Source organism: Aythya marila (genome assembly GCF_965140915.1).
Source record: "Aythya marila genome assembly, chromosome: 4".
NCBI lineage: Eukaryota > Metazoa > Chordata > Aves > Anseriformes > Anatidae > Aythya > Aythya marila.
In genome coordinates this window covers 75,447,676-75,464,646 of record NC_139045.1, presented here as the reverse complement: position 1 = coordinate 75,464,646, position 16,971 = coordinate 75,447,676, and the positions used below count along the sequence as shown (strand labels likewise).

The 16,971-nt window shown below is 47.6% G+C and overlaps 1 protein-coding gene across 4 annotated transcripts in view; it reads right to left on the bottom strand.

The window, feature by feature from the left end:
* The window catches only part of EXOC6B (exocyst complex component 6B), a 271,111-nt gene that overhangs the window by 216,361 nt on the left and 37,779 nt on the right, over nucleotides 1–16,971 (bottom strand). For all 4 annotated transcript variants that reach the window (XM_082759193.1, XM_082759194.1, XM_082759196.1 and 1 more), the window contains exons 2-6: nucleotides 15,264–15,429; nucleotides 8,857–8,904; nucleotides 7,178–7,268; nucleotides 7,025–7,070; nucleotides 2,573–2,777 (exon numbers count right to left, since the gene is read on the bottom strand). In XM_082759193.1, coding sequence (XP_082615319.1) covers nucleotides 2,573–2,777; nucleotides 7,025–7,070; nucleotides 7,178–7,268; nucleotides 8,857–8,904; nucleotides 15,264–15,429 — 556 coding nt within the window. The remainder of the gene's footprint in view (nucleotides 1–2,572; nucleotides 2,778–7,024; nucleotides 7,071–7,177; nucleotides 7,269–8,856; nucleotides 8,905–15,263; nucleotides 15,430–16,971) is intronic.

Here is a 16,971-nt window from a genome sequence, read left to right as displayed (position 1 = left end):
AGCCCCGATCCCGTTCCCGCTGGTGAAATCAAACAATTTGAAAAGAATTTATATGATGCTAATTTAAACCGAATGCGTTCAGCTGCCAATCGCAGCTCCCCGGCTCTCCCAGGCCTCCTGCCAGCTCCGCTCCGCTCCAGAGCGGCTATCAATCACGGCCAGCAGACCGAGGAGAAAGGCCCGGTGATGCAAGAAGTGATATTGGGATTTCTGGCAGAGGGAGCCCTGCCCTTCGCTTTCAGCACGACGCCGTGAAGTGACCCCACGCGACGGCAGGCTCGGGAAGCTTCAGCTCCTCACCGCTTCGAGCCGCCCGCGAGGCTTTCGGCGGGGATAAACCTAGCCCGGTGCTCAAATTCCAGCAGCGCTTCCAGCCCTGCTTTTGCAACTGGATGTGGCGAATTTACCTTCCTTTCCAGGCTGCTGGGTGGGAACGGCACACGTGTCCTGCTGAGGAGCTGGCGAGCCCTCCCTCGGAGACAGCCACGGTCCATGGAGGGCGAAGGAAAGCCCTGATGGAGCCTGCACCCGGCGCTCACCCAAGAGAAGTAAACTGGGACATGGGAGAGACTGAAAACATTTGCCAGATGATGCTAGAAACATCGAGATGTTTTGCAATGCTCCTCACAAGAGCCCAACTTACTTTGTGTTTCATTAGCATCTACGTGAAAGGAAAAAAAAAAACACCTTTTCCACGTCAATATTTTTGTTAGATACATTCAGAGGCTGTAGCTCTGATGACAGAGATGCTGGCAGCATCAGCAAAGAAAAGGAAAAATCATCACCATCAGACCTCGCTTTAGAATTCCTTAAGGTCCAAAATGGCTGGAACTCAGCAGATGGTGAAAGAAGAAGGACTTCTGAGGGTCTGTAAGTGGAAAACAATGGAGAGGAGCAGGGACAGACATTTAACCTGAGGTCCAAGCAGGGGCCACAGCCCTAGCCGAGACGCCATCTACAGCTGGAGAACAAATAACCAACTTAGGGAAAGCTGAACATATCAGCAGTGAAGGTTTTCACTGAAAATATTCCCTTACTTCGAGCCTCCTGCTGGTTTTTTAAATGATAAATTTCTCAAAACTGGACGTTCAGCCATGATTTTTAGCCATGATGACCATCTGTGACCTCTCCCCGCAGGTTCTCCCTGCCCAAAGCCACCAGCCACGGGCCTGTGAGGTTCAGCTCCCCAGTCTCACCCTCCCAGTGTCAGTGACAGAACTGGAAATACAAAGAGAGGACACATCTGCGTCCTCTTCTGTCTCTGTCATTGGTGAATATCCTTACCAGGATATAAAGAATTATTTATTTAGTTCAAGTAGCGCATTTGCTGCACTAATTGGGCACTAAGAGACAAACTGAACTTATTCCTTTCCATCCAGAGACACTGAAACCAAAGAATAATCCGTTTAAAAGTTTGGCTGCCATGATGGACTTTTTTCTATTTTATTTTATTTTTGGTAAACAGCTGTTCTGGAAACCATTGGCTCAGGTAAATTCAGCAGAGTAATGCCTGGAGCCATCCCAGGCGTTGGGATGCCGCAAGGACAGGATGCCCGGATCACCGGACCTTTCCAGCAGATTCACAGAACCTCATCTGATTTATGCAACAATTAAAAAAAAGGTTTGCTAAACTGTAAGAAACAGAACGGCATATCCTCAGAGATCTGTTATGTAATGCAGGGGTTTGCTTTCCCAAAATACTAGAGGGAGACTGAGAAGACAACGAGGCAGTAGACACTGTAAATGAAATCAGTTAATGGAAATCCTCGAGCTAGTACATTTTACAGAAAGGACAGTATTTGCAAGTTATATATCACCTTGTGAAAAGTTATGGGAAGAATCTTTCCCATAAATCAGCCACCCCGATCCGTCAGTCGCTATCAGAGGAAATGCATCTTGAGGTAACAATTCATTACCAGTGGATTTGAGTCTCATCAAAAAGTTCGTTTTCACAGACACTATGAGCAATGCTCTCCAGATGTGATAAGAAAAACCGTACTGGGATTCACAACTAGAATATTAAAGAAGTCTGAGAAAAGGCGATTCCACTTCAATCCAAGCACGGCTATGTTCAATTCATCGGGTTCACCTTTTACAGACATCAACTGCTAGGCAAGTACAAGCCACAACAGAAGCCTGCCCAACATCTGAGAATGAGTTTAAGATGTAAAAAATGGAAATCGATTTGCAGTCAGGATGGGTGCTTCTGTGGCTTTACTCTGCCCCTGGGAAGTCAGCACCAGTACCCCCAGCTCTTCCAGTCACCCCCAGCTCTTCCAGTCCTCCCCAGGGCAGCACAAACGCCGGTTCTGCTGCGTGGAGAACAGGAATCCACAGCCCCTGCACCTCCCACAGCAAAGCACAGGTGGGAGAAGACGACAGAAACAATCTGCCATTTCTCAGTGGGACAAAAATTAGAAAATAAGCTCCAGCAGCAATTACAGAACAAAAACTTCTTCACCTTCAAGTTGCTGTGAAGCCTTTTTACTGCCTTGGCACTGAAAAGACTCAACGTGACTGTGAAACTCCTTCCAGAGCAGCTTCCCCTCCTCCAAACAGAGCGGGTCCTTACCTGTTTCATTGCCGTCTCCCCAATCTTGTCGGAGTGCTTACGGATACTCTCCAGGAAATCCTTGAGGTCTGACATGGAAACTTCCTTTATCTCCTCGCGCAGCTTTGGGATGTTATCCACCATGATCTTGCAGAAGCGGTAGTGGCTCACCTGGGGCAGGTAGGTGTGCTCGAGGTGCTCCAGGGTCTTCAGCGCAGGGTAGTGTCTGGGGAAAGCGGGCAAAGCAGATGCAGAAATTAAAAAAAAATAATAAAAATATTTTTTAAAAAAAAAAAAAAAAAAAGAACAGCTATTTCCACCCCAATTCCACTCAAAAATGTGCACTACGCGTCAATAATTCAATAGATCTAAGAATTTCAGCTCTGTTTGAAGGAATATAGATCTTGGCACCATAAAAGCCATAAAAGCTCTATTTTCTTTTCCAAACAGAGAAGCAGAGGTACGCTGTGGGGACAGTCCTGCTGCACAGACAGGGCCCAGCTGAGCCAGTGCAGCTCTTACCCACGTGCCTGCTCTGCTGCCCCAGGCTCTGGTGTCCCCAAGACCACCCCAAAGGGGGCATGGGGTGTCTCTGGAGCACCCCACGGAGCAGGGGGGTTACTGGGTGAGGTATGGGGCATGTGCCTGACCCGTGCAGCCAGCTGTGTCGATGTATGTGCTGTGTGAGATGTCCACATGTGCGCTCTCACCTCGTACTGCTCGGGCCCAGGGCTGCAGCAGCCTCACCTCTGTCGCCTAAAGGACTGGGCAGCCCCTAACAGTGAGATCCCATAAAACAGTAGGATGGAAATGAGGATAAATGATATGCCACGGGCTGACACGCTGCTATCCAACACGTGCCAGAACGTGCTGCTCGCCTGGCTACTCGTTATTCTGTTTGAGGTACCCAGGGTATGAGAGTGCTCGGATTTCTTGTGGCACAAGCAGCCAGACCCCATCTGCCTCCCAGCTCTGCAAAAGCTGCTAAGCACCACTGAGAAACATTTCCCACCCCTAGGTACCTTTTTATTTAGATAGAGGTGAAAACAATCCCAACACGAGCCTGGTAACGGGACCAAAGGACGCTTCTTCTGCAGCTCCTGTGGGACCACTGGTGTCCGTGAGCTTTGCAGTGATGACAAAAAACCAATTTCCCTGCTATAAAGGAATGGACCTTAACAATTTAAGATGAAGCCTTAAAACTGCAAGAACCCCAACACTCCGTCCTTTATCCAGGATGCCTGCTTTTACATCTCAGTCGTGCCCAACAGCCTTAGGGAAGGCACCACGCATTTCCCTTACCTTTTTGCACAAAAGCCATGGGCAGAACGAAGCACGGTGATGGGTCATTTTAAAAAGGGCTGAGCAGATGCTAAATGGGAAACTAAATGGGAAACTGTTCAGACCACTTTTCTCAAATGCTTTCAGTCTTTCCCCTTTGGGAAGCGGGTGTCCATGTGCCTACTCACTGGATTATGCCCCACAGGGGCCCTGCTGCGTGGCACTGGGGTGCTGTGCAAAATCCAAGAGCCTTCTCAGACCTAAATCAGCTTCCCCCTGAGCAGGTTTTGCTCACAGGGTTTCAGCAAGCAGCACATGGCAGAAGCCTGCCACCCCACAGGGTCACGGTCCCCTCTGGGGTGAATTAAGGCATCTCGAGCTGACTCTACTCGCTGTTAATCCCATCCACACCGCTTACACCTTGACGGTTAGGGTGGGAAACAGCGTCTAGTCCTAAGCACCGTGCAACCTGACGCTCAAATCCCCATTCAAAATAATTCTTGCCTCAACTCCGGGCAGGTCCACGGGGAAGTTATTTTAACCCAGAGCTGCCTGCCCTGCTAAGAACACCAGAAGTTAAGCGGATTAACCCCGTAACCCGGTCAGCGTTTGTGCCCCGGTGAGGTACGAAAAGCAACGTACAATAAAACACAATCCTCTCTGGAGGGAAACTTCCGAGCACGCAGAGAGAGCCAGAAATTAAACCAGAGGAATAAACACACGTTGGGGGGTTTGCTGTGTTTCAGGACGTTGTTTGTTGAGCTAGAAGAAGCTAAAAGTTGGCTTGCAGGAACAGCAGGCGCTCATTGCCGGGGTCCCCGACTGCCTGCTGAAAACAAAGCCCAGGACACACGGGGGCAGAGCGAAGTGCAGCCGTGCAGAGCCGCGATTGCTGCGAGCCTGGCACCAGGAGGCTCCCCACCATCAGCTGGGCGATGCCCCAAACCTCTGCACGAGCCTGAGTTTTGAGATTCAGTCTGATTTTTGAACGCCTGTTATCGGCCACCCTGCAGGGACCACTGCAGCAGTGAAACAGGAACACTTCCCAACTGGGAATGGGGCATTTTAATAAACTACAGGTTCAAAACTAACTTTTTTTTTTCCTTCTGGAAATAGCCTTGGAAGGGCACAGCCCTACAGAAGCTTCTCGGCCACGAGCAGGACGAACTATTCACATTTCTACTGCTGGAGACCAAGTGACCCACGGGTAAGTGAGACAGATCCCTTCGGAGGCCCCAAAAATGGGAGGCCCCCCGAAGGCACACAGCCTCCACGCCGCGTCTGAGCCCTGGCATTCATTTGTCAGCAGGATTCACGACTTGCTCCCTGACAGGCTCCCACACACAGCTATCTGCATCCTTTCTCCCAGGCTCTGGCAGAGGGATTTTTCTCATCACTTTCCAACGAGCAGCCTTGTGTGTCCCAGACGCTTGAGAAAAAAAAGAAAAAAAAAGTTCTTTCTGTCATTTCCTTAAGTTCTGGACAATGGAAGATGAAAGGTTCCCCTGCATCTCTGCTCTCTGCTGGTAGCACGGTCACTCCTCTGGGTTTGGACCGCGCTGAGCTCCCCGGTTCCAGTTAATGGTCACAGATTCTGCGTTTGGTAAATGCTCCCATTCATTTTGTGAACATCACGCAGCAGACAGCACGTAACTCGTTCAGTCTACCTTGGAAGAGCTGAGCTTACTCACCCAGAATGCAAAACCGAGGTTGGGCACTCCAAACCTGGGACTCATACACGTAACCGAGCCCCTCGCTGGCCATCATGAAATGATGGCTAAGTGAGACCGGGTGCAGACACAGAAATATTTAATGTGTTGTGCTGTGTTTGGTGAATGAAGCCATCAAATCCAGACAAAGAAAGAAGAGGAGGGGGGAAAAAGAAAAAAAAAAAAAAAGCCAAGGGTTCAAATATTTCTTAAATGTGGCTTTCAACTTCTATTTGTTTCAAAATGAACCAGTCCAATAAAGGGAAGAAAAAAAAAGATGCAGTTCTCAGAAGCAGACCCTGGAAACACTACCCAGAACGAGGGAATCGAGCAGCATGTGGATTCCCTTCAAAAGTTCACAGCACTGTGATCAGCTCAAGCTCCCCACCCCACATCTGTCAACGGGTAAGCCCCTCGCTGTTCCCATACACAGAAGAAAAGCAGTTGGAGGAGCTATAGCCTCCTACTCTGCACTGAACCACGCAGAGAAGCAAGGAGAGAGCTGTGTGAAGAGCTAACTACGCTCCCTGGAACCTCTCTGGCCAGCCCCGCTTCCACGACTCATGTTTATCTGTTTAGCCAAGGCTCCTGGGGACCGAGGACCACAGGGATCAGTGGAGGCAGGAGGGGAGGTGTAAAATGACGCCCAGCCAATTAGTTATCGCCTTGTTCGAAACATCTGGTTTCTTCTGTATTGTTTACATGATGGATGGCAGGCACAGAGCAGGCACTGGATCTGACTGCGCTCCCCGCGTGGCATTCAGCTGGAGCCCACCGCCTTTTCCGCTGACCTCCTCCAGGCAGCTGCTCTTTGCCCAATTTGCCATCCCCGGGGGCTACAGCGTGCCTCCAAACTGCTTAAACAAACCAACCCCCAGGACCATGTGAATATCCTGGGCCATGGTTTAATTCTTCAGCATCGCAACAGATGCAGGGTGGGAAAAACCCTGGATTTCTGGCACGAGATTTCTGAGCCACAAAGTCATTGTAGTTCAGCTCACTCTTCCGAATGATTATTTCGATCCCAAAATAAGCCGTGTGCCTTCTCACCAGCTTCTCCTACCACCCTGCACAACGTTTCTCGGGTCTTTGTCTTCCATTCATATTCAGCGGCTTCTCTCAGATCAGTTTTTGTATTACGGCATCCAAAATATGGTATTTAGTTAATAACACACAGGTACCGAGTCATACATTGATTTGGAACGCCCACCACAACAGCGAGCATCCTTGGAAAAAAAAAAAATGAACGTCCACCTTAATTAGAAAGCCTAGCACAAGATTAGAGCCTGCTGCAATCCCACTTCTCTGTACCACAGGAGGCCGAGCCGCTCTCTGAAGATACCAGCCAGAAATCACACAAGTTAACTCGGAAAGGATGATTCTGAATTCCTAAGTTTTGAGAACCTCGTTGTTTCATTTAATTAGCACCGAAGGGGTGCTTTTCAACTCTTCCAATAGCAACATCAGTCTATACAAAGTTTACCTTTTCGATTTCATTTGCTCTCGCAGTTTGCTGTACATCTCCAGGACTGGAAAGAGAAGGAAAACACACGAGCATTGAGACGGAAGCATAAAGCAAAGAGATCCGAATTAAAATTAACAGCTGTACAAACAAAGAGCAATTGCAGATCCTCACCAGGAAGACACAGCGTTAGCTTATCGACCGTCGCTGAAATATTTCTCTGTTGTAATCGGCACTGCTTCAGCTCTTCCATTGCTATTATCAGCTTTGGGGGAAAAAAAAAAAAGAAAAAAGTCTCACCAAGAATAGTAAACAGAGAGTAGAGAAGATACAAACTACCTGGCACTTGTCATGAACATGCAAAGGGAGGCTGACAACAAAGCCTACTCTGATAACGGGAGAGCTCCCTGAGCATTGCGCAGCTTCGCTGGAATTGGGAGCGCAGGCGGCTTGGGGTGGTTTAATCAAACAGCAGAAACATTCCCTCGGCTAATTTCAAGCAAGCAAACAGCAAAACCAAAGCCACCAGAATACCAGCCTTGCAGCACGTCCTGTGAATTCCAGAAATGATTTCCCCCTTCCCATTATTTTTTTTTTCATCTCTTCCATGCTTCCCTTTCCAAGTTTCTCTTTCTGAGCCCCTCTAAAGAGCAGGATGTGGCGGCTCGCTCCCAGGGGAATTCTTTACATCCCAAACCAACCGTGAGCCTTAAAATAAAGCTCCGTCTCCAACAGAAAAACCTGTGCATCTGGACAGTGGCAAAACAAGGATCTGCCACCAAAACTTCCTTAGTTCTGCTACTTCAGAGGGGCAGGTCACAGTTCTGTCCTCTAGAGCACTGACTTGGCTCCACAGGGCCAGACCCAGTTTGTGAAATCCTTTTGAAATCCTCAGTTATTCTACCTCAATAGATGAATTTTCTGCTCAAGGTAACAGAGAAGCATGTTGATTTGGTTCAGGGGAGAAGCTGCATCACCTCCTCCCCACAGGGCATTTGTATCTTTGATCTGTAATAGAATAATTGGTCTGACACAGTCCAGCGTGGTATTTTCTCCTTTGTTTTTCAAATGCAGTGCAGCTCCCTGAGCTGCTGCTGCCTGCGTGCCCTCACAGTGAAATGCAGCCTGGCTGTCTGGGAGGGCAGTTCAGGAGGAAAACAAAAGGTGCAAAGAGCAAAAGATTTGTATGAAATGCGGGTAGAGAAGGCAATTCAACAGGAGGAAAGGGAAAAGAGGGGAACAGGACCATCCCTGGAAGCTCTCTCAGATCTCTGAGGCACTCAAAAAGCTTCAGACATCGGCGCCTTCGTGCAATGCCCAGCCATCACCCACCTCTCCAGTCCCTCCAGCCCGCCAACATAACGATGGAAGGACAGAGGAATGAGTGTGGTCAGAGGCACATCGCACCCAAGGGACGTTCAATCATTTCCTTTCCCCATGCCTTGATGCCTCTACCCCTGGGGCTCAAAAACCACGCCGGCTTTAACTGCTGCCACGCTGCAGCACGGAGCAGGGCAGAGTCTCCAGCTCGCATTGCCACTGCTGATCCCATCCACGCCACTCAGGGCTGAAGGAGCGAGCCCACAGCTCAATTATTGCTGATCCAAGGGTTTCCTTTCCACTAGCTTTCAATCCACACGCAGTAAAAAGAGAAAAATCACTGCCCAACGCTCCCACAACTTACTCCTCACGATGAGATGAGAGAGACGGGAGAGGATCAATGCCCACCTTGACACCAGCACCAGGAACGCCAGCAGTAACACTCAGCATTTACTGATGCCCGGTGTGATTTGCCACCAGCAAGCACGGCCACAGCACGGCCAAGCAAGAAGGACAACAAGCAGATTACTTACTTCTTTCCCTTCGTTCTGCAGCTTTCGGTTGGTGTCCGTCACTTGGTTCTGCAGGGTGTTGGGGGAAAAGAGAAAGAGCACATCTGCACGTGAGTCAGGACAATGCTTTTCACACGGAATAACTGCACACAAACACCCTCACGTTGCTTTTTGCACAGTGTTCTCCTGCATGGCATAGAACAGCTTATTAACCGATCAGGATTCATAAAAGAATTTTCTTCCCTGTTACTGAAGAAAAGCAGAAGGCAACAGGAGCAAACACTGTAGGCACTGCTACCTCGAAAAGCTGCAGTACCGATGGACCAAGTCTTGTACATGAAGGTTCTCCTCTTAAACACTATTTTATGTAAGTGGTAGGACAGAAATCACCTCCTGGAAAGAAATCTCCCCTACCCAACACCAAATAGGTTCTAATTAGCCTTTAACTCATTAATATAACAGCAAGGACCAAAAAAAAGTCTCCAGTGGGGGCTTTACCTATGAAGTTCAAACATTTCCTTTTAGACCTTCACACTCATCTCCCACCAGATGCCTCCTCCTGGTTCCCATATCTTTATTTATTGGTTTATATTAAATGATCGCTTATTTTCTTTACTCAACCATCTTTCTGTGTTACCCTATCAAGCTAGGGCTCGGTTCAAACATCTCCCACTCTGCAAGCCCGCAGCTTCCCTGGACGATCAAGATCCCAGCACTTCAGCCCCTTAGGACCTGTGCATCATCTGTCTCGGTGAAAACCCAGAGAACAAAGCTGCATTGCAAACTCATCAGGCCAGAAAATAAGCAGCTCACACGTTATTTAGACAACAAGCAGAAAGATGACTTTGGGAATTCTTCTGAATACTCGTTCAAGTTCAGACAGGAGGAGGTTTGTAAACAGAGATAGCATCTTAGAGAGACCAGCTGGGATGGCTGAAAAATACACAAACGGTCAAGTAAACATGCCCACCTTCAGGTTTTTAACAAAAACAGCCAATTATAAAGATAAATACCACCAGAGAATAACTGCGCAGAGTTCAGGTGCCTCATGTCAGTGCAAGACTAACATGTCATAAAACTACTTCCCCCCCCCCATAAAATTCTCTTTTTATAGCCATTCAAGTTGGGAATTTCAATTTCCAGCCTCATCCTTGTAAGATGTCTCGGAGGTTTCTCGTTCTGCTCAGACCTACTGGAGTGTGGAAACTGCTGCCGGACTTCAAGGGGCATCAGCAAGGTTTATGAAGCAGTTCAGGTGTGTTTTGGGGAGTTCTGTTCGTTCGACACACAAAAATTGGTAAGAGAGATAAGACAACTGCAGGAATTGTGATAAGGAGCTCTCAGAGTATATTCAGGAGCCCAAGATCCCACAAACCAAATTAAGAGCTCTGTTTCCAGTAAGAGACTCAGTAAATGCTACCAACTTGTCCTGATTTCTCCCTGTGAAAGCTTTCAGACAGCCACCAGCTGGCAGCAGGTACTGCACAGCCCCCGGCTGCCACCACCTACAGCAGCCGGGAATTTTGAACGAATTCATCACCAGCGAAGGTGTCCATGAAAATTATTCTCCAAATACCCAGCAGAACACGGACGGTGCATGGAGTGGCAGCACAGCCAAAGCACAAGAAGTTTCAAGGCGGGTCCAGAAGATAACAGCCATCTCTTCTCTTTTTTTCAGCACCCCACAAGGCAAACGTTTCGGAGAGGAGGGAAGTTTTGCATTAATAGGAATTAAACTGATTCAGGATCCAATCTGATCCCTGCCAACTGCTGGAAGATATTGAGGAATAACGCTGCTCCAAACCGGTCCAAATTTCAACAGGAGGTCTCACACGGAGAGCTTGGTGCTGCTTCAACGAGCAAAGCCATCCTGCCTCGTGGCCCTCTCCTTTTGTGCTTAATGCCGGCCGTGCTGGTGCTGAGCTTCCCACGAGGGATGCGGAGGAGTCATCTCACCACCTCCCCGCACACAATTTCACTCCAGCATCTGCATCACATTGCTCCCCCTTCTGCAGTAGCTTGGGCTCTCCTGGCTGCCTGCCCCGCGCAAAAACTGCTCATTTCCTTTATGATGTATTGAGATTTTACGAGCAGGAGTGGAGCATCTCTTCCAAAGATTATTTTATTTTCTTATATCCTGAAAATCCCACCAGGAAAAAGGAACCCATGTAGGGTAATTCAAAACCGCTCCTAAAACGATGCCAAGGCTGCACTAGTCTTCTGTTAAAATTACACATCAATCCCAGCTAAGGCCAAACGTAAGGACGTTTTCTGCCCTGGCACACAGTTTTTGGGAGGCAGGGGGTTGTGCTTCGGTTTGTTCTCGAGATCTACATCCACACAGCGAGAAGAAATAGGTGATTATTTATAGAGACCCTCTGCAGGCACACCGAAGCTGTTCAGATGAGGAGATTTGATAATCTAAGACAGATGCCCGGCAAGGGGGGGGCTGAAAACAGGTGGGCACATGTGGAGGACGAGATGAGGGGATCACGGAAGGGGCTCAGGGGATGCTCAAGTTGTTAGTTCATTCATCTGCGCGTGGAACATGTGGTACTGAGCAGGGCTTTCGTTTGGGGGCTTTCAGACAGCGCTCTGCTATCGTTTAGAGAGTGTCAGAGTGATGAGAGAGGAGAGCAAAGGGCGCTGGCGAGGAATCCCGGGAATGGATGCGAAGGGCAGCGGTCTGACCCCACGCGGCTGCATCCCCGCTTCCAACCCCCGCCTACCCTGGCTTTCCACGTCCTTTTCCTGGATTACTGCGGAGCAATCCTTCCAGTCAGCTCTGAACTTCCAAATCTGGAGGGAGCAGCCAAGGACCGGGTTAGTTACCCACCACCACAGCCACCTTCTCTTCCTTCATCCAACCCCTGCGGGTCCCCACTGCACGGCTGCTGCGTTTTTAGGTCACAGCCACCCCCTGGGTTCACACAGGGAAGGTGAGCTTCCCTTTGCTTTACAACACCTGCCTCTGTTTTATTAGATCCGCCTTAATCTGAGTGCTGTAAGCAATAAAGATTGCTCCCCATTCATTTTCTTTTTCCCTGACTCTTAACTTCATAGATTTTACGGCTGAGCACAGCAGTACCGTGAACGCTGGGAGGGAAGATTGGACTCGCAGATGGTTTCTCCAAGAAGAGCCTTTTTTTAATTGCTGTTTGGTAGTGGCAGGTGTGGAGCACTCAGCTCGGGCAGAGGTAATCGGCTGCATAAAACAGGCCAACTGGGCAGCAGCTCTGAGAAAGGGCCCGGCGAGCACAGTGAGTCAAACTGAGAATCAGTCCGAGCTGTGCTGCTACACAGCGAGCATCCGATGAGTGTGCACGGACAGAATTGTACAGCACCCCTGAAACAAGCCTTCTACAACATTTCGCTGGTGACTGATTGCCTGCTCCAGTTCAAAAACCATGCTGTTATAATGAAAAATAAAAAAAATAAGAAAGAAGCCACCAACTGGAAAGACTTCACAGTAGCAAAGTGAAAGCAGTGAGATGCCCAGAAAGCACAACCCACTAGGAAGGACTGGGGCTACTTATCTTACAGACAAGACCAGAAAAGAACCATCCTGCAGTCTCCAAGTTACAGGAGACTGCTGCAGAAACAAGAAGGGATGATCTCTGTTGTGCCTGGTAGGTCAAAACGTTGTAGACCTGAAAAAAAAACGTTTTTAACCACACAACTTGGGTTTCCTTGAGAAGGAAGGGCAGGACTACTCGGAGAGAGGACTACCACTAGGTCAGACAAAAATCCATCAGGAACGACACAGCTGAAGCAGAACTTCCTTAAATTGACCCTCCAGAGCTGGCTGAGGTTGGCACCAGCCCTGTGTCTCTGGGATCTGTTCCCTTTCACACCTCCAGTCACGTTTCCCAAGTTGAACCATCCTAATGCATAATTTATCTTTGCTCTTTTAATTTCCACTGGAACCTTTCTAAGATGGAGGAACTGGACTGGTACACAGCTTGCAAGATCCAGTGGGATGAGAACTGGGACTGAGGAGAGTCAGTATCCAAAAGCTGATTTCCTCATGAGGATGAAAGTTGTTGTGTAGTAGAAGATATGAGAACCTTTAAGACACACAACATGTAAAAAAGCAAAGCAAAAAGGTTTTCCTTCGAAACCACGTAAGTAGTTAAAAGTAAAGAGGACTGCCTTAGTAAAGTCATAGTTAAAAAAAAAAAAAAGAGTAAGGAAATGCAGAAGTTTTGGTTTAATAAAAAATTATCACCCAAAATAAGGTAGATGCCTTTTTGAAAATGTGCCCTGTGTGTTCCCAACTAACTTACCTTATTTTTATTTTTATTTTTATTTTTATTTTTAAACTCATATACTGATTCCCAAGCAGTGACCCGGCATCCTTGGAAAGCAACACGAAGCTTCCTAGTGCAGAAATGCACTGCGGAGGAGCTCACCTGCAGAGCTAAAAGCTCAAGCTCCCAGTTAATTCAGAGCTAGCCCTTGGCAGGCCAAGAGGAGCAGAAAGGAGAGCAGAAAGGCTGACCACAACAGTCCTGATCAGGGTTTTGCCTGCTTTGGGGCCACCTGAGATGCAGCACTGCAATGAAAAGAGAAGACAGCAGCTGTGGTACACATCAGGGAGGGGACGCAACGCATCTAGCTCACAGCCTGCACTCTTAAAACAACAAACGTCGATATTTCTGCAAGTGTGACATTACAGAGGATGCCCAAAAGCTAAAAGCACACGGCTGCAGATACATCCTGGAGATGCAACACGGCGGGCGTTTGTTTCCTAGCTGGCTGTACGTACGTTCAAAGAGCAGTGCTATTGAGAAAAAGAGCGAGATCAAATACAGAATGAATAGCTGGAACAAAACACGCTCTCGCCACTGGACCCATGGATGATTCCCCGGGGAAAGCCTTACAAAGAGGGCTCAATGTTTCTCAAATAAGCTTCTGTGTATATTTTTCCCATGTGCCGTTTTATAGATCACATAGTAATGGAAATCAAGAGAGATCCTGAGGGTAGAGATGGACTTCACAGTGCGCCACCAACAAAGTAGCTGTTTGGAGAATGGGAAACAGCAACGAGCCTTTGCAAACAAACAATGTGGAATTCTTGGCTAGAAACAATGGCTTTAAAAATCTTCTTTCATGGTATTTCCAATGGCCTCATCCTGCAATCAACCGCTGGATGAATTCTCTTGGTGGAAAATGCCGCTGTGATACTCAGGGTGCTTCTGGTGTCAGGGAACACCCCTGGAAAGGTGCTCCTGCCCAAAAAGGTCCTTCTCAATGGGTCAAACTCCACAGGAAGACTTGTGCTGGTCTCCAGAGACAGAATTCTCCTTTTTGAGTGCCACCCAACTCAATCCCCTTCACTAAGTGATTGTTCCAGGAAGTTGATTTCGGTTTTTAAATCAAGGTCACACCTTGGTGCTGCAGAAAAGAATGGAAGAGGCACACACATCATCTTTCTCTGCCCCCGTTCTAACTTCTGCAGGAGACAGAAGGAGGCTCTCTAATCTCTGAGGCTCATCAAGTCCCTGCTAAGCTTTCTCATATGCCCCAAATTGTGTGATATTCGTATTTTAAGGCACACCAGACAAGCCTAAACTGCAAGCCCACTTGACCCCTGCACCTCTAGACATTTTCCACACAACGCTGAGCACGTTCTTTCAAAAAATACGTAAAAACCCACCTTTCTCTGATCTTTTTGCACGTCTTCAAGAGCCACAACATTTAGAAAATCCATCCCTAGCCATAACTATTTTGCCTTCTCCATTCCTGGCTCTAGCCATTTTATTTTCTAGTTAAGCCAACCACACCTGGAGATGCCACAGAAAAGGAATCAAGCTCTGTGTTTGTACAGTGTTTCACCATCTACTGATGATTTATTTTTCATTTCTGTTCCTGCGTTCTCTGAATACCTTAGAATGCTCTGATGTCCATTTGCTTTTTAAATATCTCACTTGCCAACGCTGGGCAGACATCTCCTGACTAACCTCAGCTCTGCATCAGGTCTTTTCGTAGCTCTGACTCTGATGCAATGCTATCTGTAACGAGAATTTGGTGTCATACAGGGCACTGGAGTAGATGCTGTTATACCAGACGTGCTTCAGCCTGTAGAGCTTATTTTTTGTATAAGAAATTGGTCTAAGGTGCACCAGGAGAAGCATGTGTTTCCTAATGCAGAACAGACAGAATCGCAAGGAAGATTAAAGCTAATGTACCACAGCATTCCAGTTTGCCAAAATAATTGTTGAACTCTAAATGACCAACCGATCGTTACAGGAAGAAACAATGAAGATTGCTGGGGTTTGTTTTTGTTTTTCCCAGACGGAGGAAAGATGCTCTGGACAAAAGGAGACATTCTTTTGGTCAATCACAGAATGGCTGAGGTTGTCGGGGACCTCTAGAGGTCTCCTTGTCCAACCTAGAGCCATGGGATTCAGGTGGCTTTCTCTTACCTTCAGTTTTTGAGCTTCTCCCCTAACTTTCAGCAGCTCCGTGATGGAGTCCACAAAGCCCTGGTAATGGAAGTTGCACATTTTCTCAATCTCCCGATCATGATTTCTGATCCGTGCTTCCAATTTCTCCATGAACCGACCGTGCTCCTCTCCATCATAAACAGACCTAAAAAGAAGATGCCACCGTGAGTCAGGGTTCCAATACCCATTAGCATGATTACTTGAAAGAAATACCCAGAATACAACTTCTAAAAACCAAAAGAAAACCTTTTACTTGCCAGGCACCAAAGTCAGGTTTGAAAATCCTTCTATTCCAGCCTTCCTCCCCATCCCCAACCTTGTCAAACACCAGCTCGATGTTCCCTCAGAGATCACAACGTGGCCAGACAAGGTCAGAATCCTCAAAGATGAAGTTTCTGTGCTCTAGTTTTGAGCTTAGCCACCTCTGACCACTATGTGCTATTGTATGCAGTATTCTCTGGGTGTTCTTGAGGATTCAAGGGGAAAAGGTGCAATGGAGAACTATCAGCTCTACAACTTCCAAAATCCACCCCCTTTCCTACCTCCAAATTGGAACAGCACAGTTAGCCCTGCTGCTGAAAGCCCAACAAAACTGAAAGCCACCCAAACCGATGGGAATACCCCAACACAAGGCACGTGCACGCTGTGCATGCTGCAGGTACCAGGCAGCCTTTGGGACCACCAAGCAAAACCACTGTTAAATTCAGGGAAAAAGAAATAAAGTTATCCTTCTTGTTTTGTTAAATTCCACCCAACTGGGAAGAGAAGTTTGAATTGTCGTGTTCTAACATTTTTCACTCTGTGCATTACCAATGCTCACTGTCCAGCAAAGATTATTTCCCCGAGTTTTGTGATGCCGCCTAGAGTGCAGCTCTCCTGTCTGCAGGGGAAGGGACCATGGCACAAGCCTCACGTTAGTGCAGAAAGCAGAGGGACAATGTCACACCTGAAATGGGGTGTAGGGTTCTGAGAGTTGTTCAGGAGGTTTTCTGTATTGTATTCTCAGATTTTGAGCTGTGAAGTTTTATTATTTCGAGGAGCAATGCTAACTGATAGACCCAAATTCTCTCTAGTATGAGAAACAAAGTGCACAGCGAGCTTTATGAAACCCGAGGTTGTACTGCTTCAAAAAGTAAGGGTGAAATAATTACACGTCGGGCTCCACACAGCAATTAGAGATGAAAGGTGGGGAATGACACAGCTGTAGCCAGGTGTAAGAAACAAATAAACAAAAAACATTCACCCTTTGCAGCAGCACAAGTCATACCTCAGAAAGAACCACCACTAGATGAATCCCACTCAACATTTTGCACCTGATGCGACCTTCAGGTGAGATCTGTGCCTGCAGGTCACGTCGGGGTATCCCAACCCTGCAATCCACAACGGTCTCGATGTTATACAAAAAAATACTGGGACAGGACTAAAGCTGGAGGAAAAGTATTGAATGACCATTCATTAACCCTGCCCAGTTGTATAATTGAAGCAATTCCAATTATACAATTTCAGTAATCCATTCTCAGAGAAAAGACAAAAATGCCAAATCCTCATAAGCCTGTTTAAAACTCAATGTAAAAAAAAAAAGTCACCAGGAGCACAGGTGACAGCACTGCCTCCTGCAGCACCAACCGGCTTCTACCTTGGAACAGAGGTGAAAAAATCAACTTCCTAAAGTTTTAGCAATGCCTCC